The 27,990-nt window shown below is 62.5% G+C and overlaps 2 protein-coding genes across 5 annotated transcripts in view; both read right to left on the bottom strand.

The window, feature by feature from the left end:
- Nucleotides 1-32: 32 nt before the first annotated feature.
- ITIH4 (inter-alpha-trypsin inhibitor heavy chain 4) lies at nucleotides 33-17,094 on the bottom strand. 4 transcript variants are annotated; one of them, XM_012527529.4, is made up of 22 exons: nucleotides 16,944-17,094; nucleotides 15,552-15,712; nucleotides 12,571-12,675; nucleotides 12,276-12,438; nucleotides 12,070-12,180; nucleotides 11,457-11,585; nucleotides 10,722-10,838; nucleotides 10,328-10,496; nucleotides 10,114-10,239; nucleotides 9,798-9,979; nucleotides 9,514-9,699; nucleotides 6,497-6,636; nucleotides 6,134-6,288; nucleotides 5,820-5,852; nucleotides 5,486-5,539; nucleotides 4,982-5,086; nucleotides 3,805-3,828; nucleotides 3,601-3,717; nucleotides 2,415-2,589; nucleotides 886-1,040; nucleotides 653-749; nucleotides 33-246 (listed from the first exon to the last, which is right to left on the bottom strand). In XM_012527529.4, the coding sequence occupies exons 1-22, from the start codon at nucleotides 17,031-17,033 to the stop codon at nucleotides 177-179; spliced, it is 2,664 nt and encodes an 887-aa protein (XP_012382983.1). In that variant the 5' UTR covers nucleotides 17,034-17,094; the 3' UTR covers nucleotides 33-176. The 4 variants fall into 4 exon arrangements, with proteins under 4 accessions (XP_012382983.1, XP_012382982.1, XP_071069715.1 ...); XM_012527528.4 differs by having other exon boundaries at nucleotides 16,941-17,084; XM_071213614.1 differs by having other exon boundaries at nucleotides 3,805-3,825; nucleotides 16,941-17,084.
- A 767-nt stretch (nucleotides 17,095-17,861) lies between these two features.
- Nucleotides 17,862-27,990, bottom strand: part of LOC101438619 (uncharacterized) — a 50,144-nt gene continuing 40,015 nt past the window's right edge. The window contains 4 exon segments of the mRNA XM_058292613.2: nucleotides 17,862-19,470; nucleotides 19,553-19,685; nucleotides 25,905-26,015; nucleotides 27,884-27,985. Coding sequence (XP_058148596.2) covers nucleotides 18,779-19,470; nucleotides 19,553-19,685; nucleotides 25,905-26,015; nucleotides 27,884-27,985 — 1,038 coding nt within the window. The 3' untranslated portion in view covers nucleotides 17,862-18,778.

Raw genomic sequence — 27,990 nt, 5'->3', positions numbered from 1 at the left:
GGGACGGAACCAGAGACGCGGCCACCCCTGGCTCGGGCCACCTTTCTTTATTTGTAGTGAGCGGGAGGCCACTCCCCGCTGCGGTCCAAGCCCCATGGGTGGCCCCGTGGTCACTTCTGCCTGGCTGCAGGGTGGTCGCCATCCACACACGGTGGGGCAGCTCGTCCCACGAGAACCTACAGCTTCACACACCAGCAGGAAATCTCCGTTCCCGGGGACCCCTCTTGGTAATCCAGCCTGAGCTCTCTAGGATAGACAGACAGACAAGCAGGAGATCAGCAGGTCTCAGGTGTGGTGGGAAGTGAGAGGACAGCTGGGGATGGGAACATGGAGCATGGGGGCCCCTGGGGCCACTCTGGGAGTCCCTCTAGTACAGGCGGACACGGGATCACCAAGGTCACTCAGCTCTGGAGGTCCCCAGGGCTCAGGGGTTTCCTGCTGTCCCAGTCCACCCTGGTGGTCTCTGGATTGGTATGTGTTCTGTGGGTCTGAGCTGAAAGTCCTTGTGGGGTCACTGAAAGGGGGCAGACCCGTCTGAGCACCAGCCTTTCATCTGTTTCTACTTCCCAGGCAAACACAGGAGGGTGGGGACCCGCTGAGCCCAGCCCCCGTCCTCCCAGCCGGGCCCAGCGGGCCTTTTGTGCCGAGTCACCTGGTGGCAGAGTACTCATTCTCCTGAACCCTTAGCTTTCGCTTGCTGTCATCCGCCGCTGCTGGGGGATCCCAGAGCAGGTTCTGGTAAAACTGGCCTGAGATACGAAGAGCAGGTCAGCAAGGGATGAAGAGAGAGTGAGACCAAGAGACACACAGACGAGGGGATGCTGCCTGTTTCCAGGCAGTGGTGGTCCCTGAGGATGTCCCGAGCCCAGGCCGCGGGCAGCGTACCCAGGGGACCGCTGACGTGGCTGGAGAAGCGGTCGGTGTCCCGCAGGAGGAGCCGGAGGCCTGGCCCGGGGCCTTCCCAGGACAGCAGGCCGATGGTCACTTTGCCTGGGCCACTGAGCAGCAGGAGGCCCGCCTGGTCCATGGTCATCTCTAGGCTGTGGGAAAACCCAGCACCCTGAGCAGGCCGGCAGGGCACGGGAGGCCTGCCTGGAACCTGGGCCACAGCCCTGGCGGTCGTGGTGCAGCGTGGGCTGCGGCGGCTCTCAGAATTCACCGTGTGGCCTTGGGCGAGTCACTCCTTAAACCTTCTGGGCCTCAGTTTCCTCATCAGTAAAGTAGGACCAAAGTTAGTGTAATGATTTCCAGGTATCCCGGCATTATTTATAATGTTCCTTCCCTAAGGCTTTCTTACATTTAATTTCTGATGAATTACATTTCTATGACTTAGGGGGGTTCTGATATACCTACTCTGTCCCTTTTTGTTTTTCTGGCTGGTGCCACGCTTCTTTGTCGTGTTTGAAAATGGGGTTTAACATTTAAGAAAACAAGGGCCTCTTCATTCCATCCCCTCCGTTTTGCCTTAAAATAATTTTTGAAATTCTTGCTGTTTTGGCTTTCTTATGAAAGACTCCTCTAGCATGCTGAATAAAGGCCCTGCCTGTATCTGAGGTTACTTTAAATGAAATTGCCCTGAATTTGCCCTGTCCTGTTGGTTCGTCTCAGTCTAAAAGATGCGATCTATTGTTCTCCGTGTCTGTCTTCTGTAGCTCATGAAGAGATCAGGAAAGTATTTGGGTTTCCTAGCGCTAGGACTGGCAGGGACTCTTTATTCCATTTTCTAGTTTGCGTGTCCAATACATAGATCTTGGTATTCATCAGATAACAGGAAACCTCAGGAGCTCTTTCAGGAACAGGGGACGTCTTTGGGTGAGCCCTTCGGATTTGTGAAGTGTGCCCTAACTTGTCCAGGGGAAGCGAGTGCCTGCTGAGGGGCTCTCCACCCTCGGGGCCTGGGTCCTCAGCCCCTCTTCCAGGATTCTGGCGGCTTCCAGAGCCCAGAGCTGCCTCCGCAAGGCTCTTCAGCGGGACCGCCACACCACCCAGAAGGGGGCGCCCTCTGGCCATCGCCCACCAGCCGCCCAGGATCTGACGCCCTGTGGACTTGTCTTTCTCACTCTAGGGGAGCAGAGCTTCCCAGGCCCAGTCTGCTTCTCACTGAACCGCCACGTGCAGAGGCCACCCCGAGGTGTCCCGGCGGGCACTGAGTGCCTCCTCAGCCCCCCAGGCTCTCTGGGTCGGGGCTGGGGTGAGCATCCCTAGTTATCAGGGAGGAAACTGAGGCTCAGAGGGGCTAGAGGGCTGCCCACTCAGGATTAGCTGCCGAGCTGGGACCCAAACACTGCCGTCTGCGTGGGACTGTGACCGGCCCAGCGCAGGGGACCCCGGCCCACTCCCCGCCCTGGGTCTGTTGACCAGGTACTGTGGCCCAAGAGCCCCCCGCCCGCCATGTGCCCCAGCCCGGGCCTTACCCGGGCATCACCGAGAACAGCGTTTCCTTCCACTTGTGAGTGGAGCTTCTCTGGTTCTGAATGGCCACCACGTGCCTAGGGTCTGCCCGGACCTGCAGCTGGGCGTCCTTGAAGGCCACCTCGATCCACGAGAACTGATTCTTCCTCGTCTCAAACTCGCCTGTCACCTCCACCCCTGAGAGGTCAGGACCAGAGCGGTCAGAGCTGTGGCCCCGGCCAGGGGTGGCCACCGGCCTGCACAGGAAGTGCTTCTGGGTTACACTCTCAAGAGTCCTTCTCCACCAACTCACCTGCTCAGGAGGGGAACCCCACGGCCAGAGCTCCCTGGCACAGGGGTCCTGGGTCCCCCAATTTCCCCACTGCCCCTTGGTTTCGTATGGTTTTGGGACCTAGGGGCTCTGTGGTGGCCACTCTCAGGCCTCCTGCTCAGAACGAGACGTCTGAAATGGGAGGTCGTGTCTCACGTCCATGGACCTTCACAACCTGTCAACCCCCAGGCTAGATGCCATGGCCAAGAGGGAGACGGAGAGTTGGTGGGCCTTGCCCTCAGGGAGAAGCAGAGCCCCTGCGTGGCGGGAGCACGTGGGAGACCGCGTGGACTCTGTAAGTGTCCGTGGACGCTGAGGGCTCTGCAGCCCCGAGGCTGTGTGTGTCCCCATGTCCATCCTGCCACCTCAGCTCAACCAGCCAGGCCCTTCTCGGGGGCAGCATGTCTGCCTCTCACCCAGTGCCCTCCTCCCCTCTACGTCCCACCAGCCCTGTGCTTCTATGGATGCAAATCTCTCCATCAGGAATATCCCTGCCCTTGCTCCGCGTGGTGGCACCCTGCCCATCTGCCAAGGCCCGGCCACCCCCCGTGCCACCCGCGTGTCGGGCAGCGCTTGCCTCCTTCTCTGGGCCCCGGAATGGCCACTGCACCAGAGGGCAGGAGGCCTGCAGGGCAAGCCTCTACTCAGGTTGTCCCAGAGTGCCCAGGCCACGCAGACCTGCACATGGGGTGCCAGAGGAAGGTCTGTGGGGTGATGCGTGAGTAGGCGCAAGGTTCAGTGCCCAGGGGTGGATGTGCCACAAAGGGTGACAGGCCTGTGGGTAAGCAGTGCATGTGCGTCTGTGGACGGGTGCCACGTCACTGTCTCCGGGTGCCGCGGTGTCCCTCGGGGTGGACGGCCGTGGGTGCATCCCTCACCTTGGTCAGGGTCTGAGAGCAGGGTCACCGGCCCCTGCGCGTGTCTGAAGTCCACACAGAGCCGGTCCACGCTCTGCCCGGGCAGCGGCAGGATGGCGTGAGGAGCCTGGACGGGGGCTGGGGCGGCAGGTGCATGGGTCCCGGGGCAAGTCGAGCAGGCTGGGGCTCTAGGCAGGGAGGGGTGCGGAAGGAGGTAGAACTTACCAGCGAGAGTGGCCATCGTGGCTGCTGCGAGGGAAGGAAAAGTCTAGGTTTAGGCGGCGCCTTCCCGGGGAACGGAGCGCGGGGGTGAGCCTGGGCTCCCTCTGCGCTCCCACATTGAGGATCCCATGGAACAGGCTCGCGGAGCTCCCCGGGCTCTCCCTCCCGGGGTGTCCCCGTTACAGGGCAGGCAGCCGCCCCAGGGGTCCGGCCTACGGCACCCTTGGAGTCTATATCACATCACGTCAGGGGCCGAGAAGGCTGCCGGTGGCGAAGCGTACGTGAGAACAGGAAAAGCCCGAAACAGAAGGGGAGAAGGCCCATTTTGAGGGACCTGCACCCCCTCCAGCAATCAGGGCCGCCTGCCGCCCCCCAAGCCCGGCCCCACAATCCCCAGCGCACATGCACCCAACCTAGAGGAGCTGCGCAGCCACACACTTCCAAACAGAAGACCGTGCTACTAGGGAAAATGCCGGGGTCCCCGCTGGCTCTGCCGGCTGCGCCTGGGCCCAGATTTGGGGCTTAGAAACAGCTCCAGGGACCACTGCTGGCTTTGTAAATGGAGGGAGCCTTCCCTTTCTAGAAGGTTCCATCACAAGCAAGTCTCTAGAGTATAACAAACCCGATCTGTTGCAAATGAAAGGACTCGTAATGTCCTGCCTTGGGGACAGGATGCCTGAGGAGAGCTGAGGACGGCGGGGCGCTCTCAGCCAGGGGTCCATAGCCCGCCCGGGGAAATGGGTGCCTCAGGCGGGAAGGAGAGAGGGAGCTGGCAATGACGGCTCCACAGAGCTCTGTGGTGAGCGACCCTGGCCTGTCCCCACCGCTCTTGGGACCCAGGACCCCTCTGAGCAAGGAGCTGGGGAGAGGCTGCTCTGTCGTGGCCTGACAATTTAGGATTCCAGGGACAGCTGGAAGCGCTGGGAGAGCGGCGCCCGAGGAGAGTGCTGAGGAGAAGGCGAAGGGCTGAGGGGTTGACAGCAGGGAAGGCAAGGGCAACCCCCTCACGAAAGACTTTGCCCTCCGACCCCCCACCCGACTCTCCTTCAGGAGATTAACGGCCCCCACAATGACTTGGCGTCATGCCGTGCCTAGAGCTGCGCCTCAGCAGGTCTGTGGGGCAGGCTCGACGACCCCCGTGAGGAAACTAAGGCCCCCACAGAGTCAGAAGGTGGCTTACGGACTACGTGTGACAGCGGCACCCAGGTCTGACGGTGGCGGTGAGGAGGAGCAGCGGCCCCGTAGGGTCCGGCCATGGTCTGGACCTTGGATAATTTCCTGTTAACTGCGCATTTTGGAAAAGTTGGCAGAAGTAGAGCCTTCTCTCAGGCAGCACCATGGGTCCTCACAGCCAGGGCCCTTGGATCCCAGCTCAGAGGAGGGGCATGGCGAGGGCAGGCGGCGCCCCTCCTCACACCCAGCCCCTCCGGGACCCCCCTCCCACAGCTGGAACGGCAGTGGGCTCTCCTCGAGCACCTCCTCCCAGGGAGTAGCCCTCAAGCCACCTTGCCCTCTCAGGCCCCTTCTTCCCGCAAGGAGAGCATCTGCAAGGCTGCCTCCTCAGCAGACACCCCCGGACTGGAGTCCCAGCCCTGCCCCCCGCCCGGCGAGCCTGGCAAGCCATGCCCCGTCCCCAGCCCAGGGCCCAGCCAGCCTGCCTCCTCCCACCCGTGCCACATGCTACCTGCTAACAAGGGCTCCGAGTCCACCAGGAAGTGACTTCTGAAGGCAGTGCGACCTGGAAAGCACAGAGAGACCCGGGCTTGCTTCTTGGATCCACCTCTCTGGGGACCCCCATTGGACAGGGACCGTGTCCCCCGTGCCCAGGACAGGGCCTGAGACAGGAGGGCCAGCCAAGTGCAGCAGCGGGTGGCAGGATCACCCCCTCCCGGCCGCCGGGCCACGGAGCTGAGCTCCTGGAGAGGCCAGCCCCTGCCAGGGACCCCGTGGGGCCGGGCACCGGGCTCTGTGTAAGGAGACCGTCCCCGGGCCAGCTTTTGAGGCCATCGGGCCCTTACCAGGTGCTACCGGGAGGTCTGCATGCCTGTTTCCTGGGTAACACAGAGAGAGAGAGACATGGTCAGGGTGGTTTGGATCCATTCGAGGCACTCACGTTTGATCTCACTTCCCAATCCCAGAATGACACGGGGGCAGGGACAGGAGTCAGGAGGCCCGGCCTCGGTTTCCTCGTGAAGGAGCTTGGACGCGTCTCCTCCTGGGAGGTTGTGGGCGGCAGGGCTGGGGTCTCGGGCGGGAGGCAGGGGAACGGCCAGGGAGGATGCTGGGAGGAGCCCCGCCGCCCGGGAGGCTGAGGACCCCGCCCCGGACCCACCGTCTTCCGTGGGCTTCTCCGCGATCTGAGCCCGCTCTTGGCCGTCGGGTTTGGTGACCACCATGGACGTGAGCGGGGTGACAAAGCTGTACCTGAGCGACAGGCTCAGGGTTTGGTTTCTGAGAGCCTGCTGCTCGGCGTCCGGGGCGGAAACGCTGCGGGCGGGGGAAAGGGCTCAGCAGGCCCCTGGGCCCCCCGACGGATGTCCCGCTCCCTCCAGCCCACCCGGGGGGTCCCTCCGAGAAGGGGTCTGGAGCTCAGGTGCTGTGCCGAACCCCACCCTCCGCGTCACCAGCCAAGGCCGGGGAGGTGCAGGGGCCACGGGGGGGCCCCCCCCAGGCCCCCAGGGCCCCCGTCCCTCACGTTTGCTCCAGCAGCTGCTGGATGGTCAGGTAGGCCCAGAGTCTCTCCATGAAGTTGTGGAAGATGTACTTGAGGCTCCGGAACTCGCCCTCCTGCTCGGCCACTCTGGACTCCGTTTGGAAGGTGAAATTCTGCTTGTGCTGCGAAGAGGGCGCCCGCCAGGTCAGGAGCCGCGGGGGCCTGGCTCCATCCGGGCGTCAGCCGCTCCCGGCGCTCCCGTGAGGAGCTGGTCGGAGCAGTGCAGGCCCCACGCGGTGGCCGCGAGGCCCGCGCGTCCCCTAAGGGGCAGGGGGTGGGGAGGCACGCGGGGGCGGGAGGAACTGAGCCCCAGAGGCTCCCCGGCTGAGCAGGAGTGGAGACGAGAGGGAACGAACGCCCCAGACGAGCAAGGCCAGCGCAGGAGTGGGGACCGGGGCGGCAGGCCCTCGGGAGAAAGGAAGGAAGTGACCACAGGCTCCAGGGGCCGAGGCCAGTGTCGAAACAGCAGGAGGCATTGGTGGGGCGACAGGAGCAGAAAGGGTCCCTACCTAATAGCTCCTCCCCACTCCAAAGAGGGGGAAGCTGGGACAGAGGGGCAAGGGTCTTCTCCAGGGTCAGTGGCAGCGTTCAGGGTGGAACGCAGGCGTCCTGGCTCTGGGCCCTGCCCACCCCAACAAGCCGTCCCCTCTGCTGGGGATATGTACTGTGTGGGACGGCAGCAGGGAGGCACGTGCCCAAGCTGAGTGGCCTGGCGCTTCCTTCCGGGGGCGGGGAACGTGGTCTCAGGCTGACCCTGCTTGCAGCCTGGGAAAGGGGGTCCGGGGGCAGTGCGGAGCCTCTCCCACCAGAGCTCCCAGGGCAGCCAGGAGACCTTGGACAACGGAGACCAGACCCCATCTCCCCCATCCCCTGCCCCGCTAGACCAGCCTCCACGTCTCATACAGAGCTGGGCTCCCCAAAGCTCCGTCACACACAGGCCACCTGCGCAAATTCTGTACCATCTATACGAATGGCTGTTTATTCAATGTTTTTCCTTAAACGAACTTTAAATAGAGGGAGACTTTGTACTTGGTCTTGTCCCAAGCAATATCTGTGAAATCTTAGGTTTGAGGTTCTGGTTTTATTTTCCGGAATACTCATGAGAATAAGAATACAACTACTGGGAAACAGACTTTGGCCCAGTGGTTAGGGCGTCCGTCTACCACATGGGAGGTCCGCGGTTCAAACCCCGGGCTTCCTTGACCCGTGTGGAGCTGGCCCACGCGCAGCGCTGATGCACGCAAGGAGTGCCGTGCCACGCAGGGGTGTCCCCCGCGTAGGGGAGCCCCACACGCAAGGAGTGCGCCCCGTAAGGAGAGCCGCCCAGCGCGAAGGAGGGAGCAGCCTGCCGAGGAATGGCGCTGCCCACACTTCCCATGCCGCTGACGACAACAGAAGCGGACAAAGAAACAAGACGCAGCAAAAAGACACAGAGAACAGACAACCGGGGGAGGGGAGGGGAATTAAATAAATGAAAAATAAATCTTTAAAAAAAAAAAGAATACAACTACTAAAACAAAGATGGGAAAGCGGATGTGGCTCAACTGATAGAGCATCTGCCTACCATATGGAGGGTGCAGGGTTCTATACCCAGGGCCTCCTGACCCATGTGGAGCTGGCCCACACGTAGTGCTGATGTGCACAAGGAGTGCCATGCCACGCAGAGGCACCCCCGTGTAGGGGAGCCCCACACTCAAGGAGAGCACTCCAAAAGGAAAGTCGCCCCACATGAAAAAAACACAGCCCACCCAGGAGTGGTGCCACACACACAGAGAGCTGACACAGCAAGATGACACAACAAAAAGAGACACAGATTCCCAGTGCTGCCTGAAAATGCAAGCAGATACAGAACACACAGCAAATGGACAGAGAGCAGACAACGGGGGGAAGGGGAGAGAAATTAATAAAAACAAATCTTAAAAAAAACAAAATAATGGGAAGTGGACTTGACCCAGTGGTTAGGGTGTCCGTCTACCACATGGGAGGTCCGTGGTTCAAACCCCGGGCCTCCTTGACCTGTGTGCAGCTGGCCCATGCACAGTGCTGATGTACAAAAGGAGTGTCGTGCCACACAAGGGTGTCTCCCGTGTAGGGGAGCCCCACACACAAGGAGTGTGCCCCGTAAGGAGAGCAGCCTAGTGCGAAAGAAAGTGCAGCCTGCCCAGGAATGGTGCTGCCCACATGGAGAGCTGACACAACAAGATGACACAACAAAAAGAAACACAGATTCCCATGCCGCTGACAACAACAGAAGCAGACAAAGAAGAACACACAGCAAATAGACACAGAGAGCAGAAAACCGGGGGGGAAGGCGAGAGAAACAAAATAAAAATAAATCTTAAAACAAAACAAAACAAAATAAAAATGAAGATGTGTTTGTGAACTTGCCTGAGTCACCCCAATTCTGCCCGTGGCCCCCGGCCCCCAGGACAGCAGCCTCTGACCCGGATGGAGGGCGTAGGCTGATGGGAATGCCCACAGCAGCCTTATGAGGGGCCAGAGGGGAGCGGAGGAGACTGAGGGCAGGAGAGGTGAGCTGACTCACGGTCTCTCCCCTGGGACGTGGCCGAGCTGGGTGGAACCCGGCTCAGCGACAGTCAGGCCTCGCGGCTCCCTCGCCCACACCCACACCCGCCTGTCAGCTCCCCACACATGCTGCGCTCCCCCATGCTGGCCTGGAGCATTCCCCCCTCATTCCACCATGGGAGCACTGCCTACTTCCTACCCCCTCCCTCCTCCGCCTCACTGAGCCTCCTCCAGGAAGCCCTCCCAGACTAGGCAGGGGTCGCTGGGGCTACTCTCCCTCATCCCCAGCCCCCAGCGCACCCCAGCCTGTAGCTCCCCCAGGCCTGAGAAGGCCACGGGGGCAGGGCTCATCCCCTGCCGTATCTCCAGGGCCTAGAGGAGGACCCGGCACACACCCCCGTGAGCGCGTGGGAGTCGCCTGGCGTCCCAGTTGCCGCGCCCCTTCCCCTCCGGGGAGGCTAGGCCACACTCACCACCTGCCCCTTGACCTTGGCCAGGAGCACGTCAGGGCTCTGGTCCCGGAGCTTCCCGGCCACCACCATCTCCGAGCCCTTGAAGAGGAGCCGGAAGTTTCCCTGAGTGACCGTCTCCACGGCATTGCTGGGGTACTCGAAGGTCACAGCGGTCATCAGCGGGTTGGCGACCTCCTGGTAGAAGTCCTGCGGGGCGGGGGGGGGGATGTCACGAAGGCCAGGGCCGCCGCCCAGCCTGCCGGGCCCTCCCACGCCCATGCAGCCCGCCCGGCACGTGCTGGCACCTGCAGCTGCAGGGCGGAGTCCGAGTCCTCGTAGATGCGCCGGGCCAGGCCGCCGTTGTCCAGGCCCAGCTTCTCCAGGAAGGCGTAGTTGACGTCGAAGCCGAAGCCCAGGCAGAAGAGGCTGAACTGGCCGCCTATGGCTTTCCGCACGTTCTCCTGGATGCGCGCGGGGTTGGTCTCTCCTGCACCCACGGGGACGTAGGACGGGGTGAGTGGCGGCGACTGGCCCGGGGATATTTCTAGAACCTGAGAGCTGGAGGGGCCTCGGAGGCCCCGGCTCCTCCCCGGGCCGCCCCGCCTCTCGCCGTCCACTCACCCACGGTGGGGTCGCCGTCGGTGAGCAGGATGATGAGCGCCACGCTCCCGCTGGGCAGCAGCTCCTCCTGGTTGGCTCTCTCCAGCAGCCTCACGGCCGCCAGCACGGCCTCGTTGATGTTGGTCCCTGCGGGACACGCACCCTCCAGGCGGCGCCCCGCCAGCACCCCCCCCCCGGGCCACCCCCTGCCCTGCGAGGCCGCGGAGGGGCTCACCTCCGTGGGCCTGGATGCCGGCCGCGTAGCTCTTGGCCTCCTGCACGTTCTGCGCTGAGGCCGGCAGCAGCGCCGGCTTCCACGGGGCGGCTTCGCTGCTGAAGACGATGAGGTTGAACTGGTCTTTCGGGTTGAGGTCATCCAGGATCTTGATTAGGGCTTCCCGGGTCTGCTCAGCAGGGGGGAGACAGGCTGGGGTGGCTCAGGGCCGGGGGGCGGGGTGCCCGGGCCCGTGGGCCTCCGGGCGGGCGTCCCCAGGGCTGCTCCACGCTCTGGCCTGTTCCCCTGGGTGGGTGGTGGGGGGCTCGGGGAGATGGAAGAGGGAGGGTCTGCCTGCTGGCGGCGTGAGGCGTCCGGGAGTTTTGGGGGGCCCGCCCTGGCCCCCAGCACCCACCTGGTGGATTTTCCTGCCGCTCATGGAGCCGCTCTTGTCAATGACAAAGACCACGTTCTTGGGCATGGTGGGCAGGCCCTCGGGGGCGAAGTAGTGCACAAAGTAGCCGTTCTCGATCTGCAGCCGGGCGCAGGCCACACGCGGGAGGTCGGGGTGCAGCCCCCACCCCAGCCAGCCTCCCCGCCTCCTTCCCTCCCGGCCCCAAGCTCCCTGGGTTCTCTCCCTCCAGCCCCACCCATCTCCCTTCCTGCCACTAACTTCCCCAAATCCTTGCCACCTCTCAGCCTTCCTGGTCACGCACCCTGCTGGGACTCTCCCCTCAGCTTACCGCCTATCCCTTTCAGTATCGGAGAAGGTTTATCCTAAAAGGCTCAGACATAATGAAACTGAGATCCAGTAAAGGAGCGAAGGCTCCCAAAGCAAGGACTAAAGGGGAAGAGTAATGATGCCAGCAACTGTGTGAGAGAAGCACCTGCAGTTGGGCATAAAAACTGAGCTCCGAGCCTCCTGGCAGAAAGGGAAAAAGGGAATCCCACCGAACAGCTCTTCGGCAGACATTTTCTGCCTCTGAACGGGATCTGTTTCCCAGACAGTGCCACTAAACTGCGTGTTTTCTATGTCTAGTGCGCACTGCTAAGTAGGGGAGGTCACGCAGCCTCTTCTAGAACACCTGAGCTAATGGCCCTGGCTGTGGAGAGATTCAGGTTGCGCTACTCTCGCCTGGAGCACACCCACATGAATGGAGCCCCCGGAGAGGGTCCGGTTCACGTCGTAGCGGATGATCAAGGAGCCATCCAGGGCGGTGTCCTGCTGCTCTGGAGACTTCTGCTGCTGGGTCAGAGATGGCTTGAACCGGATGTGAGCCTGGAGCAACCAGCAGAGCCGAGGTTGGGAGGAGCGCTGAGGTCCCCCCAGCACCCCCCACCCCATCGGGACATCAAGAAGTGGGAACTCCAGGACACGGCCTCGGTGGATATTGCAGGGGACGCTCTCGGGCCGAGCACCCGGTGGATGGCCTCCGCGTGGAGGGCAGGGGAACGGCGCTCCCGCGGCTGGAGCGAGCAGAGGCTGGACTTGGTGTGCCTGGCGTGGGCCTCTCCGCCTCCCCTGAGGCCCGGGACCCTCACGCCCGCCGACCCCTCGAGGCCTCCCCAGGCAGACCGCAGAGCTCAGCTCCACGCCCCCCTCCTCCGCCAGGCCTCGCCCTCCCCCCACCAGCCAACGACAGGACAGACGCGGGGATCGCGGGGGTCCCTGCGGCTCGGCGCGCCTGCCCCCCACGCCCTGCTCTCCGGCAGCTCGGGCCCCAGGGCTGGTGCCCCCGCCCCCCAGGCCGCGGCGGGCCCACCTTAGTCTTGTTCTGAGAGATGGTGAGGGCGTCTGCCAGCTCGTTGGTCAGGAAGGTGCACTTTGTCTCCAGGGAGCTGATGCCCTGAGGCTCGAAGATGTGGATGTCCATCTGGAGGCAGGCGCGGGGCGCAGGTCAGCCAGCGCCACGGGCCGGCCTCGCGGGGGGCCGAGGGGAAGGGGGGCCGGGGAGGCAGCGCCGGGTACCTGCAGGTGCTGCACCAGCTGCTGGGGCCGCACTTTGAGCAGCAGCTCGTACACGCCCAGGTGCCGCTTCAGCAGCTCCTCGTACGCCAGCTCGAAGGTGACCTTGGCGGCAGGGGCCACGCTGACCGACACCTGGAACTGCTCCGTCTTCCTCCCGGTGGCCCTGGGGAGGAGGGCATCGGGCCTGCGCCTCTGGGCCGGGTGGGATGCTGGGGGTGGGGGCTGAGGGCCGGAAGGTGGGGGCAGCCCCTGCTCTCCCCCCCCAGGGGCTCCCGCCACAGCGCCCGTGGCTCACTTGACGAGGCCGGCGCTCTCCCCCCGGGCCACTGCCGCGCTGTACTGCTCCTGGGCCGCCGCCTTCTCCTTGATGGTCCCGGGGTAGGTCACACCGTCGATGACCCTGGGAAGGCGAGCGGGCAGGACCCTGGTGGGCGGGGCCCACTCCCATCCTGCCTCCTCCAGGGAGCCTCTTTTTTCTTTAGGATGACTGGTTTTTTTTTTAATAGATTTAAAAAATTTAAGATACATAGAGCATACAAAATGTTACAATAAAAAATATAAGATGATCCCTTATACCTCCAACCCCACTCCTCCCACCTCGACAACCTCTTTCATCAGTGTGGCCCATTCATTGCATTTGGCGAGTACATTTTGGAGCACTGCTACACAGCATGGATTATAGTTTACACTGTAGTTTACCCTCTCCCCCAGTCCATTCAGTGGGTTATGGCAGGATACATAATGTCCTGCATCTGTCCCTGCAATATCATTCAAGACAACTCCAAGTCCCGAAAATGCCCCCACATCACACCTCTGCTTCCCTCTCCCTGCCCTCAGCAACTCCTGTGGCCACCGTCTCCACATCCAGGATACAGTTTCTTCCAGAGCTAGAGTCACAGGGATTCTCCCGTCTTTCATTTACTGGGCACCTCCTGCGCCCGAGGCCCTGTGCAGGCACGGGTGAGGGGACAGCCTGCGCAGAGGCCGGCCATCTCCGCCTTCCCCAGGGCTGTGCGCGCGGAGTGACCCCGGGCCTTGCCGAAGGGACGCGGGGGGCACTGCCGAGCAGGGGACAGGATTGGATTCTGCTGCTCTCTGCCCTTCTGGTCCGTCCTGTATTCCAGCCTGCCCCTCTGTGTCACGGACTAGTCCCCCAGGAAGCAGCTAAGTGCCAGCAGGAGGTTTCTGGGCCCTGCTCCGGCCCAGCCCTGCGTCCTGCTGTGCAAGGGGCTGCAGGGGGCTTGGCAGCTTGGCATCTCAGAAAACAGTTTTGGGCAATTGGTGGATGGGCTCCTAGTGGCTTTTTTTTTTTTTTTTGAGGTACCGGAGGCTGAACCTGGGACTTTGTATTTGGGAAGCTGGTGCTCAACCACTGGGCCACATCAGCTTCCCTGCATTGGCTTTTTTTTGGCCTATGTTGTTTGTTTTTGTCTTTTCAAGAGGTACCGGGAACCAAACCCGGATCCTCCCATGTGGGAGGCGGGTGCTCAACCGAATGAGCCACATCCGCTCCCTAGTGGCCGTTCTTTGGGGGCAAGGAAAATGGCTCTGCTCTCCACAGCTCCTTGTGAGATGAGCACGCGTCAGGTGAACACATGCCTGATCTGTCTGGGGGCGGCATGGGAGAGCAGAAGTGTGTGGGTGGGCAGGAGGGGAGCAGGCCAGGGTGGCAGGCCAGGTGGCCGCCTCCTCCTCCCTGACCTTCCTGGTTAGAGTTTAACCCGGGGTCAGAGGTGGGACTGTGAGTGGGCGGCAGGGCTCCTCCTGACCCTCCCCAGAGCCTGGCAACCCGCTGGCCTTGGCGTCATTGGCGGTTCACGCTGCAAGCGCAGGCGGCCAGGCCCAGCGCCGCCCCAGTCAGGCTGCCGTGGGCGCCTGCGAAGTGGGGAGGGAGGAGCAAACCGCAGGGACCCCCGCCCCCACACAGACTTCTCCAGGGGCCCATGCGGACCCCACCTGGGCCGCTCACTCTCTGCCCCGCCCACCACCCTGCTGAGGTTCTGGGGTCAGCCTCTCCGGCCCGTGGGGCCAGGGACAGACAGGGAGTTCTCGTGAGTTTAGCAAACATTGCAAAACTGAATTGGGGGTGGGGGGGGCAGATGACTGAGGACAGGGTGAGGAGCTTCAGCCACAGAGTCCACAGAACCCCAGGGCCTCCCAGTGGGGCCACGGACCCCAAGCAGAAATGGCCCCCGCAGTCTCCCCGCTGGGGGGTGGGCTGGGGAGAGGGAGTTAGTTTGGCTTAGAACTTCCAACGACGAGGGGTGCCCCCTACTCAAGGCAATGCTCCACGGGGAGGCGGCCCTGGGGGCTGACAATTTCTGGATTCTGAACGGGAACCAGCCTTTCGGTAACTCCCTCCTGCCTGGGCCTCGCTTCAGGGCGCCCCAAGCCTGTGCTCCTCAAAGGCAAACACACAGCGGTGCTGTGGCCCTCGCGCCTGCCGCCTGCGCAGCACTCAGGGTGCTGGCTGGATGGAGGAAGCTGTGGATGGAGGGAGGGAGAGAGAGATGGCTGGTGGAAGGGGTGGATGGATGGAAGGGAGAGATGGATGGATGAAGGAAGGGGTGGATGGATGGAGGGAGGGAGTTTGGATGGATAGAGGGAGAGAGAGACGGATGGATGGAGGGAGGGGTGGATAGACAGACAGAAGGAGGGAGAGATGGAAGGCTGGAGGGAGGGATGGAAGGAAGGAGAGATGGAGGGATGAAGGGGTGGATGGATAGATGGATGGAGGGGTGGATGGAGAGATGGAGGAATGAAGGGGTGGATGGATGGAGGGAGGGAGGGAAGGGTGGATAGATGAAGGGATGGATGGATGAATGGAGGAGAGATGGAGGGATGGATGAAGAGATGGATGGAGAGAGGGAGAGATGGATGGATGAATGGGAGGATGGATGGAGGGAGGGAGAGATGCATAGGTGGATGGAGGGTAGAAGAAGGGATGGATGGAGGGAGGGGGGACAGCAGGAGGGAGAGATGGGTGAATGGAGGGGTGGATAGAGGAGTGGATGGGTGGATTGAGGAAGGGGTGTATGGATGGATGGAGGGAGGGAGGAAGGGATGGGGAAGATGGAGAGTTGAGTGAATGGATAGGCGGAAGGATGGGTGGAAGGAGGGATGGAAACCACTTGGAGTGGCGTTAACGTCCTTGGAAGAGCCCCCAGCCCCCTGCGCCTCCCGCAGGTGGGGTGCACACTCCTGAGGACACGCTGGCCCCTCTCACATGAGGCCGAGCCAGGCGGGACGCGGGCAGGCGGGCAGGCGGGCACCTACATGGAGAAGTTGGTGATGAAGGCCTTCTTGGGCAGCTCCATCTGGAAGGTGGCCTCCTGCGTCGTGTCGGCCCTGTTCACCACGCGGCTGGTGACGACCGTGCGGGCAAACCGGGCCGAGACCCTGGAGTCCACGGTGAGGCTGTAGATGTCGATGCCATTCTAGATGGGAGGAGGGGGTCACAGTGTTTCGATGTCACCGCAGCTTGGAGCAACAAGTGGGCCTGAGCCTTGTCCCATTGCAAGCCCTGGCCCCTGACCCCAGCTAAGCCTGCGCCCGGGCGCAGTGGGGCCCTTAGTAAGTGATCAGTCACCTCAAATGAGGGGCAGCTCTGTGCGGCATTCCCCACCCTGCGGTGCCCCAGGGCGGGGGCTCCGTCTGTCTTGTTCTCTGGGGGCCCAGGGTACCCTATGCGGAAGAGCAAGCACGCGGAGTGGGGTGCGGCCTGAGCCCCAATGTGTCTGCGAGGCTTGGGCAGGGGTGAGCCACAGAGGGCGCTGGTGGGGTCTCAGCCCTGCCCAGTGAAAGGGCAGTAGCAAGTCCTGGGATTTCTGGGGACACTGGCTTCCGAGGAAACTGCAACAGCTCCAGCCAGGCTCCCACCAGGGGTGCGCAGGAGCTGGGAGAATCCGGGGGTAGACTAGGGCCCAGTTCTAAGGTGACAAGGGGGCTCTTCCTCTTTGCCCCCCTTCTTCCCTGCAGCCAGGGGTTCAGGGTCCCGTGGACCCTCGCCAATGCCCAGCCCATCTCTGCGGACGCTCCTCCAGGCATATGCTCTTTGCCATCGGGCACCCACCTTCTCCGAGGTCAGGAGCCCCCAAGGAAGGACCCATGCACACACACACACCTCCCACCCACTCTGCTGAGACGCCCACGGCGGCTCGCACACTCGCAGTCTAGCACAGGGGTGCACGGCTAGCCCAGGGGCTTAACATACCACCTGCACAACCACCTCTGAAGAGGCTCTGTCCTTACCCTGTTGTACAGATGAAGAAACTGAGGCCTGAACGCTAAGCAGCTCACCCACGTTCGCTTGGGCCAGGGAAAGTGGAGCTGGGAGTGGGGCCCCAGCAGGTGGCTCGTGAAGCCACGTTCTCACCCCCCCGCCCTGCTGCTGGCTCGAGGGGCAACTGCTAAGCTGCATCGCCTCACGTGTAGAACGGAAATAAGCAGCGACCCTTTCATTTAATGGGAGGATACACACAGAGCCCTCAGGGTCGTGCCTGGTAGGTGGCCGGCGCTCTCTCTTTGAACACCCACACTCACTCGTGCTTCCACGCTTGCGAACACAGCGGCTCGCCCCCACTTTGCAGACACGGCCCCTCGTTCACCGCCTCACGGCACTCACGCTCAGGCACACATAGGTGTGTCTTGCGCACGGACACCCGCTACCTTTCGGGCAGTGGCGGTCTGGAGGACGGCCAGGAGTGGGAGCAGGACGAGCACAACGCCCCGGGTGTGGACAGGGGCTCGGGTCTTCATTTTGGCTCCGGAGCCTGCTGGGCTGCTTCTGAACTTGGGAGCAGGCAGGGCAATGAATTAGTAACTTGCTTGCTGCCCCGCCCCTGCGGGGGCAGATTCTGGGAAATTGGGATCTACGAGCCAAAAACACAATGGCCCCAGATAAGCGGCCAAACTGCTAATGTCCGGTGGACCTTGGCTGGCCATGGGAACGTGTACTGGGGAAAGGCAGGCTCAGGTTGGCGTTGGGTACTGGCATACCTTCAAAAGGCCCAGAACTTTCCCAGGCTACCCCTACCCCAGTCATTCCACCAACATGCTCCTAGGGGCTGGGGGACACAATGAGCCACAGTCTGCTCAGGAGAAATCCAGCCTGGGGCACAGGGAGAGATGGCAGAGGAATCTAGGGTGAGCAGGTGGGCTTCCTGGAGGAAGGGGCCTTGGAAGCTAGGGCCGAGTGTGGCTGGGCAGTAGCTGGTTCTGAAGCCACGAGAAGCTGCTGGAGAGCCTGGGAGATGCTCTGCTGGTGCCAAGGCAGGATGGCTGTGGCTTATTTCTGAGGTGAGGGCGAGCCAGCTCCAGCAAGGCCACCCGAACCAAGACCTGCAGGTCTCACACCTGGGAATGTATTACGAGGAAAGTAACCAACAAAAGGAAAAGCCAAGTGCACAGAGAGCTCCTGAAGGGTGTTGTGCCACATACACTCAACTGGTCTAGGTGGGGACTAGTCGTGCCACGGGACGCCACAAACCAGGGCCCCGAGGCCGTGCCAGTTGTCAGGGGCAGGTGGGATGCTGCTCAGCCCAAAGGGCGTGCCGCCCCAGGGCCCCAGGATGGGAAGGCAATGACTTTATTCAGTCTTCCTTTAATAAACTTGAAATGCTGTTGACATAACAAGAACAGTAAAGTGAATAAAGACTTGGAGATCTGGGTACGGCGGTGCTGTGTCCGCTGGTGGCTCTGGGAAAGCCTGAGTCTGTGACCACGGAGGGTAAAGACACTTCACAGATGTGTGGCCAGGTAGGTGCCTCGTCCTGCGTCAGCGAAGGGGGCCGGGCTCGGTGGCACCAGCCCGCTGAGGTGTGCTTCCTTAGCCCTGCCTGCACCTCCGCGGGCAGCGCCTGGTTCTGGGGGCAGGGCAGAGCCTTGGGGCTATTTCTGTGGCCAAAAGTAAAACGCTCCCCTCTCTCAGCAGGAGCATGGCCAGGAGCCTTAGGTCTAGGCGTGTTTAACTCTGCTCCGCCTTTTGGCTCCGGACATCGGACATCGTTTGGATCACACAGGGGCGACACCCGTCGCCGTGGCCAAAGGCGGGGAGAGCTCTCCTGGGGCGCGGAGCCCAGCCTGGAAGCGGAGCGACGTAAGGCGGCCAGGCCGGCCGGGCCGGGGGGAAGGCTCGGGCCGTCAGCTGCTCCCGCCCGGGGTCAGCAGCGGCTTCCCTCACGGCGTAACCCTGCAGCCTGATCATGACCTTGCTGTCACAGCTGGACGGGCCCCTGCAGTCCCTGGAATCCGGCAGTTCACGGACACAGGGGACACTGAGACCTAAAGAAGGGAAGGACCCACACGAGCCAGGAACCGGGGCTTGCCACGTCCCAGAGAGCTTGGTGCGAGCGCCAAGGGCAGGCGCGCCCGGCCTCGGACGGAGAGCGCGCTCAGGGAGCTGCCTGCTTTGGGCCAGAGAGGAACTTGACCTGGCTTTGCCTTTTAGGGGGTCGCGAGCCAGCGAGGAGGCAGGGCGAGCAAGGGAGCCAGGGCTTTGGAGGTCACCGGGCCCGGCAGAGCCTCGGGGTCCTTGGGAGCATCTTGATGGCTCCTGCGGGAGGGGTGAGCCCCAGGCCCCCCCCTACTTCATTCTGAACAGTGTGGTCTGTTTCATGGAACAGGCTCCAGCTCACCTCCCTAGTTACAGAGAGGGGGAAACTGAGGCTCAGGAAACGAGAGACAGGTCTGAAGTCAAACAAGGTCAGCGCCAGGTCTCCACACCCTCGGCTCTTTCTAGTGTGGCCCAGTGCCCATACGGCACCCACAGGATATTCTGGGGCCCTCCCCCAAGCCTGGGGTGGGTACAGAGCATGTTCCCACAGCCCCTGGGCTCCCCCTTTTCCCTCCAGCGTAGGGGCCACGGCCGGCGACCAACCAACACCCTCGGAACACCAGGGCCACCGGGGCATCCTCTTTATTGCCGTTTCCGAGGTTTCCCTCGGCTGAAGGGCCAGGGCGGTGGGGTGGGCGTGGGGGCGGTCCCAGAGACAGAAGAGAGAAGGGCGCGATTGGCATAAAAAAGTTCCCGTGAAGGCTTCTGTGCGGCGGCGCGCGGTGCTCGGGGTGGCGAGGGGCGTCACGCGCTCCTCAGCCAAGTCGCTCTGGGTGGGTCAGGCTTTGGGCTTCTCGAAAACGGTCTCGGTGCCCGTCCGGGTGCGGCTGAACACCGAGGGGGCGGCCTCGCCGGCTTGCTCTTAGGGAGGGGAGCGGGCAGTGAGCCGCCTGGCCGGGCCCCCGCCCCCCCCCCCGCCCCGGCCCCCGGGGCCGGCACTCACCGCACTCCCGCATGACCTGGTACGTCTTGGACTTGATCTCCTGGTTCTTGGCCAGCTTCCCTCGCGCGCCCTTCAGGTCCTCCTCCTTCACAGGGGGGCGCTTCTTCTTGACGGGGGCTTCCTGGGCACCAGCCTTGGGGAGCCCCAGCCTCGTCTCACAACCTGAGCCCCTTTCCCACCTGTGCCTTATCCCCGGGGCACCGCTTCCCTGCCCGCTGGACTGGAGCCAAGTCGAGGCCATACTCCTCTTCCAGGAAGCCTTCCCCGACTACACCCTTTCCTCCCCCGAAGCCCCCAACCCTCTGGGTCTGACTCAGCGGCTGCTCAGGCCTCATGCTGGCCTGGCCAAGCTCAGGGCTAGGCGCAATGGGGAAAGGCTTTGGGGCTCAGAGGCTCTGGGGCCTCCTGGAGTCAGGACTGGCTGTGTTCTGATATCTGTTCATGGTGTGGTAGGGGTCCCTTAGGGATTGCCCTCCCACCAAAACCAAAAGTCTGTATTTTCCTTGTGTTTTGGGGGTGGGAATGGGTACAGGATGAGATGCCCACTGAGTCAGAGTTCAGAGTCAGCACCCACCCTCGGAGCAGGCAGCCAGGAAAATCTCCCTGGCGCCTGCGAGCCTGAAGCCTTATTCCCAACTAAGCCCTGGGAGCAAGTGCAGGGATTCCTGAGTCCCTCAGCCTGGGCTCGGCTCCTCGGGGCGACACCCTACACCCATGCATGGAGACACCCTACTGGGCAGGCTCCCAGGCATAGAGTATGCACCCACAGACACAGCCTCATGCATACCTGCAAGCATACCCAGCCGCATAGCTACAGAGACCATGCTACAAATACATACACCTCTGCACACCGGGCCGTGCCAGCGGCTCCCTTGCACGCTTGCAAAGGCGTAAGCACGCACAGGTCTGTAAGGACCAGACACAGCTCCCCCAGCCCTCCTGACACACCGCGGCTGTCTGCCCTGGGCCCAGCCTCCCACGCTTATGCTCAGGACACCTCTGCCAGGGTCGGCAGTGTCCAGGTCTCCGCCCTCGCCCCACCTGGGCACCAACGTGCCTGTGCTGGCCCTCCTACCTGGGACATGGTGGGTGCTGGCTCTCCGAAAGCCCTCTCCGGCAGGCAGCAGCCCGAGGAAGAGAAGTGAGCAGAGCTCGGCCCTCCGGAGCTTATATAGGCGGCTCTTCTCTCCTGGGGAGTCACTCCGCCTCCTGCCGACTGGCCCCCGATGATTCAGGGCTGCACAGCCGCTGGCTTCAGAGTTTATTCTTGGGGATGAAGGGGCTTGCTGAGCGCCGTGCCTGGGGGCCGCAGCCTGGGGCCCTGATGGAAGCAGACAGCTGGAGCGCGCCTGCCCCGCGGCACAGCTGTTCCTAGCAGGGGGAGCGCGGGCCTGGCAGCCTTGGTATGTGTTTATGAACTGGAGTCCTGGCCCACGTGTGTGACGGGCTGAGTTGTTGTCTGCAGTGGCCAATCCCAGTGTGCGAGGGGATCCCCCAGGAGAGGGAGGGCCTCCAGCCGGGGGAGGGCTCGCGTCTCCACCCATCCCTGGACCCCAGTGGAGAGACGTTCCGTCACCACGCAGCAGGGCAGGGGCTTCCCATGTCCACAGCCGGACAGCCTGAGGCATCCGCTCGTGGTGAACTCCCCGGGCCCCCCAGCAGCCTCCCAGGGCAGGGGCTACTCCAGGGCCTCGGCGGGGAATATGGGGCCCGGGAGCCTGCAGAGCCGCGCCATCCTGGCCGTGCCCGCGTCCAGCCTGGCTCCCAGTGCAAGCTCAGCAACGGGACAGACGAGGCGGGCGGCGAGGGGCCCGGGGACCCGTGGAGAGCACTGGAGAGACACGGAGCCTCCTGCTGAGGGAGGTGGCGGGGGCCTGGCCTGCAGGGCAGTTTCAGTTGCCGTGAGGGTGAGGTCGCCAGCAGCAACCAAGAGCCCTCTTCAGGCATGAGCTGCGGACACACAGGCTCCCCACAGCCCCTCGTCACGTGGGAAGACCCCTCCCCCCGGGGTACACGCGCAGGACCCTGACACTGGGGCGGGAGTGGGGAGTAGACGTGGGTGGGGGACACCGCCCCACGCTCAGATACACCCACGTGCCTTTTCAGTCTGTGGTGATTATTTTTACCCTTGAAGGCCCCAGGCAGGTGGTACCACCCGGGCCCTGGCATTTGGTTACCCCAGATGCCACTCCACTGATGTCACGCCGCAAACCCCATTCCAGGGCCCGCAGCAGGCCAGTGTGAGGGCTTCCAGGCTCGACCTGAGACAAGCGCTGACCGGGGGGGGGGGGGGGGGGCGCAGACTGTGGGGGGACAGCCATGGGCACCAGCCAGGAGCGCTGGGTGGGGGCACAGCAAGCGGCCGAGGGCAGGCCAAGCCCTGTGGACATCCACGTGCTGCTCAGGCCAAGGCCAGGCAGGGCTGGGGGCAGGGACGCCCGCTGGGCCAGGCGTGCCCCTAAGGGCAGTGATGGCGCCCAGGGCTGCGCAGGGCTGGGGGCGCTCGGTGCTGCGGGCAGCTGGCGGGCGGAGGCCTCCTCTGGGCCCCTGGCCCCAGGTGAAGGACGCCTCTGCCTCCCTGACTCCCCAGCACGAGCCGCTCCCGGGAGGCCGAGGCGCTCACGCTGCCAGCAGCAGGAGGGGGGACGGCAGCGCTGTTTGGGCTTTTCCCTCCAGAGACCCTGGCTCCCTCTTCTGCCACGAGGCTGTTGAAGGCTCCTTCTTGCTGTTTCCTGTTAGGATCTTCTCACTCACTGGGGAATTTTTTTTGACCCCACTAAGCTGTTTCAACTCCAGAGAATACACAACTGACAACAACCACAAAAGTGATTTCTTTTTTAAAAACTGTAATAAGATGTCAGACTTTATTGTAATCCATTTCACAATGTAAGCACTCCATCTTCCCGTCCATTTGAAACGTCTCTTTTCGTGGCTCGTACCACCACTGACTAAACGCCACCACTGGGAGGGCCGCAGAAGCGGGCCGCGGTTTTGCTCACATAGCTCTGACTTGTCCTAGACTTCATGGACAGAAAATCAAATTAAAACAACCAAACCCGCCAACCAACCCGGGAACTCAAGGTACTGACACCAACTCACCAAAAGTCCGTCCCCGGAAGCCCAGGCCTTCGGGGCTGGCCCTGGTTCACAGGTAAGAGGAGAGCCCTCTGCCCCCAGCTGGAAGCGGGGCACGCCTAAAGCCTGCCCTGCCCTGCCTGCCAGGGGGACGTCCCCACGCCAGCTACGGGGGCCTGGCTGCGGGGAGGGGCAGTCAGGGGGCAAAGGAGCAGGGCCGCCACTGGCGCTGCCAGTGGTCCTGGCAGCCTTCGGACACGGACCCCAGGCCTACACTGCCCAAGGGAAGCTACAACTTGGACTGGAGCCTTTGCATCTTTTCCCTGAAGGAAGAGGATGGCAGGACGAGGAGAACGTGACTCCCGTGGCAGGAAGTCAGGCAGGGGCACGAGTTAGAGAGCGAGCAGGCCTCCAGCTCCCACCCCTCCGGCTGAAGGCACCGGGAGCCACGGCACGGGGCTTCGCTAGCACCCTTCCTTGCCCTGGTCGGCTCTCCACTGACAGCACAAGGAGGCAGGCAAGACCACTCACGACCTTCTTGGGCCATTTCCACTGGCTACAAGAAACTGTTCATGACCAGGACTTGCGAGTTCAGTCACAGGTAGCTTGGCCAAGTGCCAAATCTGGACACCTAAGATGCGTCACTCTCCAGTCGGCGTCCCACCGTCCCTCACGCCTGGCGCCGCGTGCCTCTGACTACCCGCCGGGCCACGTGCCTGGGAAGAGCCGCCCCTCCTAAGGCACCTCGGAACAGGTGGTGAGAAAACTCAACCCGTGAGGGAGGTGGGCTCAGAGGCGAGCCCTGGCCACGGCCCTGTGCACCTCTTCTCTCTCGGGAAGTGCCACAGAAAAGCCCCCAGTTACTGCAGGGCACTCTCGGGGTGCTGACTCCATGTGTGCATGTGTGCACCAGGAGAGTGAGGCCAGAACCACGAGGCCACGCTGCCCGAGCCCGCACCCCGAAGCCCTCTCTGCTCAGCTACCCTGCTCCTCGTTAGCCGGCCACACATGTGCAGCTCAGAGACCACAAGCCCTTGGTGAAAATGAGCACACGGGAAAATCACAACTCACTCTTACCTCCTCGTCCCCAAGGCCACTGCTCAGCAGGTGCTGGGATGAGCCTTGAGATGATCAGATCATCCAACATCCAGATAACAGTTTCCATCTTTCACAGGCTCTGGCCCCTCTAGCCTCCGCCCCCCGTTTAGAAACATTAGGAACTCAAGAGTGAAAACAGAGCTCCAACTGAGCTTCAGGAAGGTGGAAGAAACAGCTGCGGGCTGCTCAAAACCAAACAGGAGGGGAGAGGTTGGGAGGGGCAGCGAGCCACGAGGGCTGACGGCCTCGCTGGGGAAAAGGCAGCCTGAGTCTCCCCAGCCGTGACTCAGGAGGACCTGGCATCTGCCTCCTCCCCACGAGAGAATCGGGAGGGCAAGACCCACTGATGCTGCCGTGGGCCAAGGGAGGAGGTGGCAAAGTGATGACATGAGACTGGAAGCCACGCGTGCTGAGGTGGATCTCCGTTTCACCCGCCACCGGGCCCCCTCCTCCTGCTGCGCAGTGGCTGCGCCAGCAGAGCCAGCTCGTGCTGCCCAGCTGCAGAGCTCCCAGAGGCCCCACCACACCTTGCCCAGGTCCACAGGTGGGCCTGTTAGAGCAGCAGGGGACAGTGCTGGGTGCTGGTATAACTGCTGGACACACTCACAGTTGTGACCCAATGTGTAGAAAATAAAGCATGTTTCTAGGCACGTAAAAAGGTTTTGTGTGGTCTGTGTTCCCCTGCACTTGTCTTGCTTCAGGTCCGGCTATCTCACTCCAGCTCCCACAGCAGCTGTGCAGTTTTCTGTTCCTGAACTTCCTCGGCTGCCTCTCGGCTGGGACAAACTATGCTTCACCTTGCACGAAGCTCTGCAGCAGGAGAAGGTGCTTCGGTGGGCCTCTGCCCGCTCCACTGCTATTTGACAAATTCCCTGAGCCCCAGGGGCCTGTGCTCGTGCTGAGAAGTGGGCGCCACCCCCCAAGGGGGAGACACAGGCCTAGAGGCATCTCGTCTCCCCTCGTCTCCCCTCGGCCCACCCGGCTCCGGCCGCCGCTCAGCTTTGAGGCGAGGTCAGCAGGTGTTCTCCAGCCTGCTGCGCAAAGCGGTCAACACCAAGGGGACAGGCACCAGGTGCACGAGTGGGGTCTCCTGGAGGGGGGCCGAGGCCGGTCCCGAGGGCTGCGGCAGGGGAAGGCCGAGAGGCGGCGGCTGCAGCTGGAACCCAGGCTCGGAGGCCCTGGAGAGGGAGAGGCACGAGCAAGAGTGGACGGGTCCAGCCTGCTCCGCTCCTTTTTTGGTAAGGGTCAGTGCGCGAGGTCCTGGATCTCTCAGAGGCCTGCGGGAATGCCAGGACGCCCGTGTGCCCCTGGGCAAAGGCTTCCTGTTTCCCACACACCGGCCGCGCGCCTCCTGACACCTGCAGCCTCGAGCTCAGAACTGCTGGGCTTGTGGATTTCATTTAAGGGCCAGGATCCCTTCCTACCTCACCTTATTTTAGGAGATTTCCTAGCAATCTTGCAAATTTTAAAACTCCTGACATTTTCCTCCCCCCAGTTCACAACCCACGAAAGGCAAACACACCCATTTCTTTGGGGATTAAAAAGAGTTTTTAAATACAATAGTATGAAAATATAACTTAAAAATATAAAAGTCAAACAGCATACGGAAGACTTAAAAATCTTATGTTTTGCCCATTAGTCCCGTAGGTGCTTTGTAGGAAATAAACACATACTCAAAAATCGTTAACACTGTGACAGCTCATAAAACAGACTTTAGAAAACAAGGGTTACAAAAGCCGTTTCGAGTAAGAAAGCACACCGGTTCCAGCCTGGTCAGCCAGTGACTCTGAGCCACAGCGCGTTCGGTTTCACACCCCCGGGGCCCCTGCTGCGAGGGCGCCCGTGCCGGCGTGTGGCGTCCTCTCCTGCGGCCACCCGGACACAGCGTGGCCCCTGGTCCCTCACAACCCTGTTTGGGACAACGACAGACAAAACTCCTTGCTTGCATATTTGGTCAGTGTTTGTAGTGCAACTGCGTCGGGGTCCTCCGGCTGCCCCCGGCCCCCTGGGCACTGGGTCGTCCTCCCCCTTCCGAAGCCTCCGTGGTCTGGGAGGGGCGAGAGAGCGGGCAGAGGCGGCAAGAGGAGTGGAGGTAGAAGAGGAGGGGCAGGAGAGGCGGGGGAGGGCGGTGCCGCGGCCGGCAACCCCGAGCTGCCGCCCGGCGCGGGGCGGGTCACACGGGCAGCCCGAAGCGGTGCTTCTTCTTCTTCACGGGCTTCAGGGGCGGCAGTCCGCGCAGGTCCTCCTCGGCGTCGGACTCCTCCATCTCGTCATCGGCCGAGATCAGGATCTGGGGGCCGAGGGCAGCGCCTGAGTCTGGGCCAGCAGGGCCCACCCCTCCAGGAGGCCTCGGTCTCACGTCTCCTTACAACAGGGTGAGGGAGGTCCGTGCACTGAGCCAGGCCTGCCGCCCACCGGCCCCGTTACTGCCGCCTCCTGACAACCAGCCCCCTCCTCTGCCAGGGCCCCGAGGCCCCGCCCTGCCCCCAGCGGGAGCAAACCTTCCCAGAGCCAGCCAGCGCTAGCCCAGGGGGGACCCGCAGCCTACGTCAGCCTGGCAAAAAAGGCCCGTCCTTCAAGCTTGGGGTCCCAGATCTTTGGGCTGCCCTTTTGCAACTAAAAAACTGAAACGCCTCTTTCAAAAGGAGAGGAAAACATGCGCAGGGCACAGACGAGGGGTTTCGGAGTGGCTGCTCTGAGCTGGCTTTGGTACTTCTGAAGGCAAACAGGAGCCCCTGGCTTTGCGCAGCCCCTGGAACGACAGCCGTGCGGCCGAGGCATCGCCGGCCAATCCGACGCTCCTGCCTGGCTTCTCAGGCCTCCCAGCACCTGGGAAAGGCTGGAACAGCCTGAGGCAGGTCGGAGGGCCCCGAGCCCACCCGTGCAGAGGCGCGCACGCCCCTTCTGTACCAGGCAGGGTGAGCAGCCCCTCGCTCCCCGGGACCACGCTCTCACAGGGCTCCCTATGCCTGCAGAAACCTGTCCCAGTAGCTTAGCCTGCTCAAGGAGCACCTGGCCCGCTGCGCTCAGACCTGCCCCTGCACCTCTGTTCCGTCATTCCGTCCAGCACTCCGAAGGCACGCTGCTCTGGCCACAGCGACTTTCAGGTACCCAGGTGCCAAACCACATGACCCCACTTGCTCATAACCCGTTGTTCTGCCCCGTGACACTGCCATTCACCCAATGTTCTCTGAGCTCTTCCAACGTGCCAGGCCCTGAGCCAGATTCCTGGGACCCGCACGGAGAGAAGGTTCAGGCTCACCCTCTCTCCTACTCTTCTGTTTGTGTTTCAAGCTTTCACAATGCCCCACTCATCTTCCAGAACGCTCTCCGGGATCTCTCAGTCGTTACAACAGTCTGATCCATCATCTTTGTAGTGTTTCAGTTAGGCCTCAGTCTCAGAACTTACTGCAGAGCATTATAATGAACTGTTTACATGTTCACCAGCACCTCAACCACGGGTGAGAAATTCAGCTCAGCCACCTCTCAGCCCCTGTACCATCACCGGGCTCAGCATGCCGAGGGAGCGTACCAGGCCTCCCCGCAGGAGGCTGCCCGGCTTTGTCCCCCAGCACCCAGCACTGGGGTGCAAGGAGCGTGCTGTGGGCAGCCCAGGACATACCCTTGCCTCTGTGCTCCTAGCTGGGACCACCAGTCTCCCTGAAGGCCAAACCCTTGGACTTGGGAGGCCTGAGGATAAGGGGAGGACAGGCCTTCCTAGGCGGCCTGCCGTGCCTGCGTTCTTTCAGCCTGCTTCGCTCAGTCATCACTTCTCTTGCCTGTGTTTTTTCAGCCCGCTTTGCTCAGCCGTCACTTCCCTTGCCTGTGTTTTTTCAGCCTGCTTTGCTCAGCCGTCACGTCCCTTGCTCTTCAGCGACAGGCAGGATCCCAACACCTCCGGCCTTAAAGGGCAGCTCTAGGCCCTGGGGAAACTTGCCAGCTTCCGTCTTTCTCCAGGTGCTCCACCCCTCACCCTGGGAAGGTCCACAGGACTGCAGGAACGGGCCCCACGCTCCCCGGCCCCGCCACTGGCTGGCTGGGAGCCGGCTGTGCCCTGGGCCGCTCTCCCGCCCCGACTGATGTGCAGACACGAGACCAGAGACCTCCTTGGCTGCCCGTGCCCTGACGTGGCCCCTGGGGAGTCGACGAGGCCCCTACCTCAGACTCAGACTCCTCGTGGGAGGCGGCCCTGCGGTAGCGCACCTTGCTCCCGTTCCTCGAGTCCTGGCTGGCGCCTCTTTCTTCTAGCTTAGCTTTCGTCTTAT

This window comes from Dasypus novemcinctus, unplaced genomic scaffold, assembly GCF_030445035.2.
Source record: "Dasypus novemcinctus isolate mDasNov1 unplaced genomic scaffold, mDasNov1.1.hap2 scaffold_157, whole genome shotgun sequence".
NCBI lineage: Eukaryota > Metazoa > Chordata > Mammalia > Cingulata > Dasypodidae > Dasypus > Dasypus novemcinctus.
This window is presented reverse-complemented; position numbering and strand designations above follow the sequence as displayed.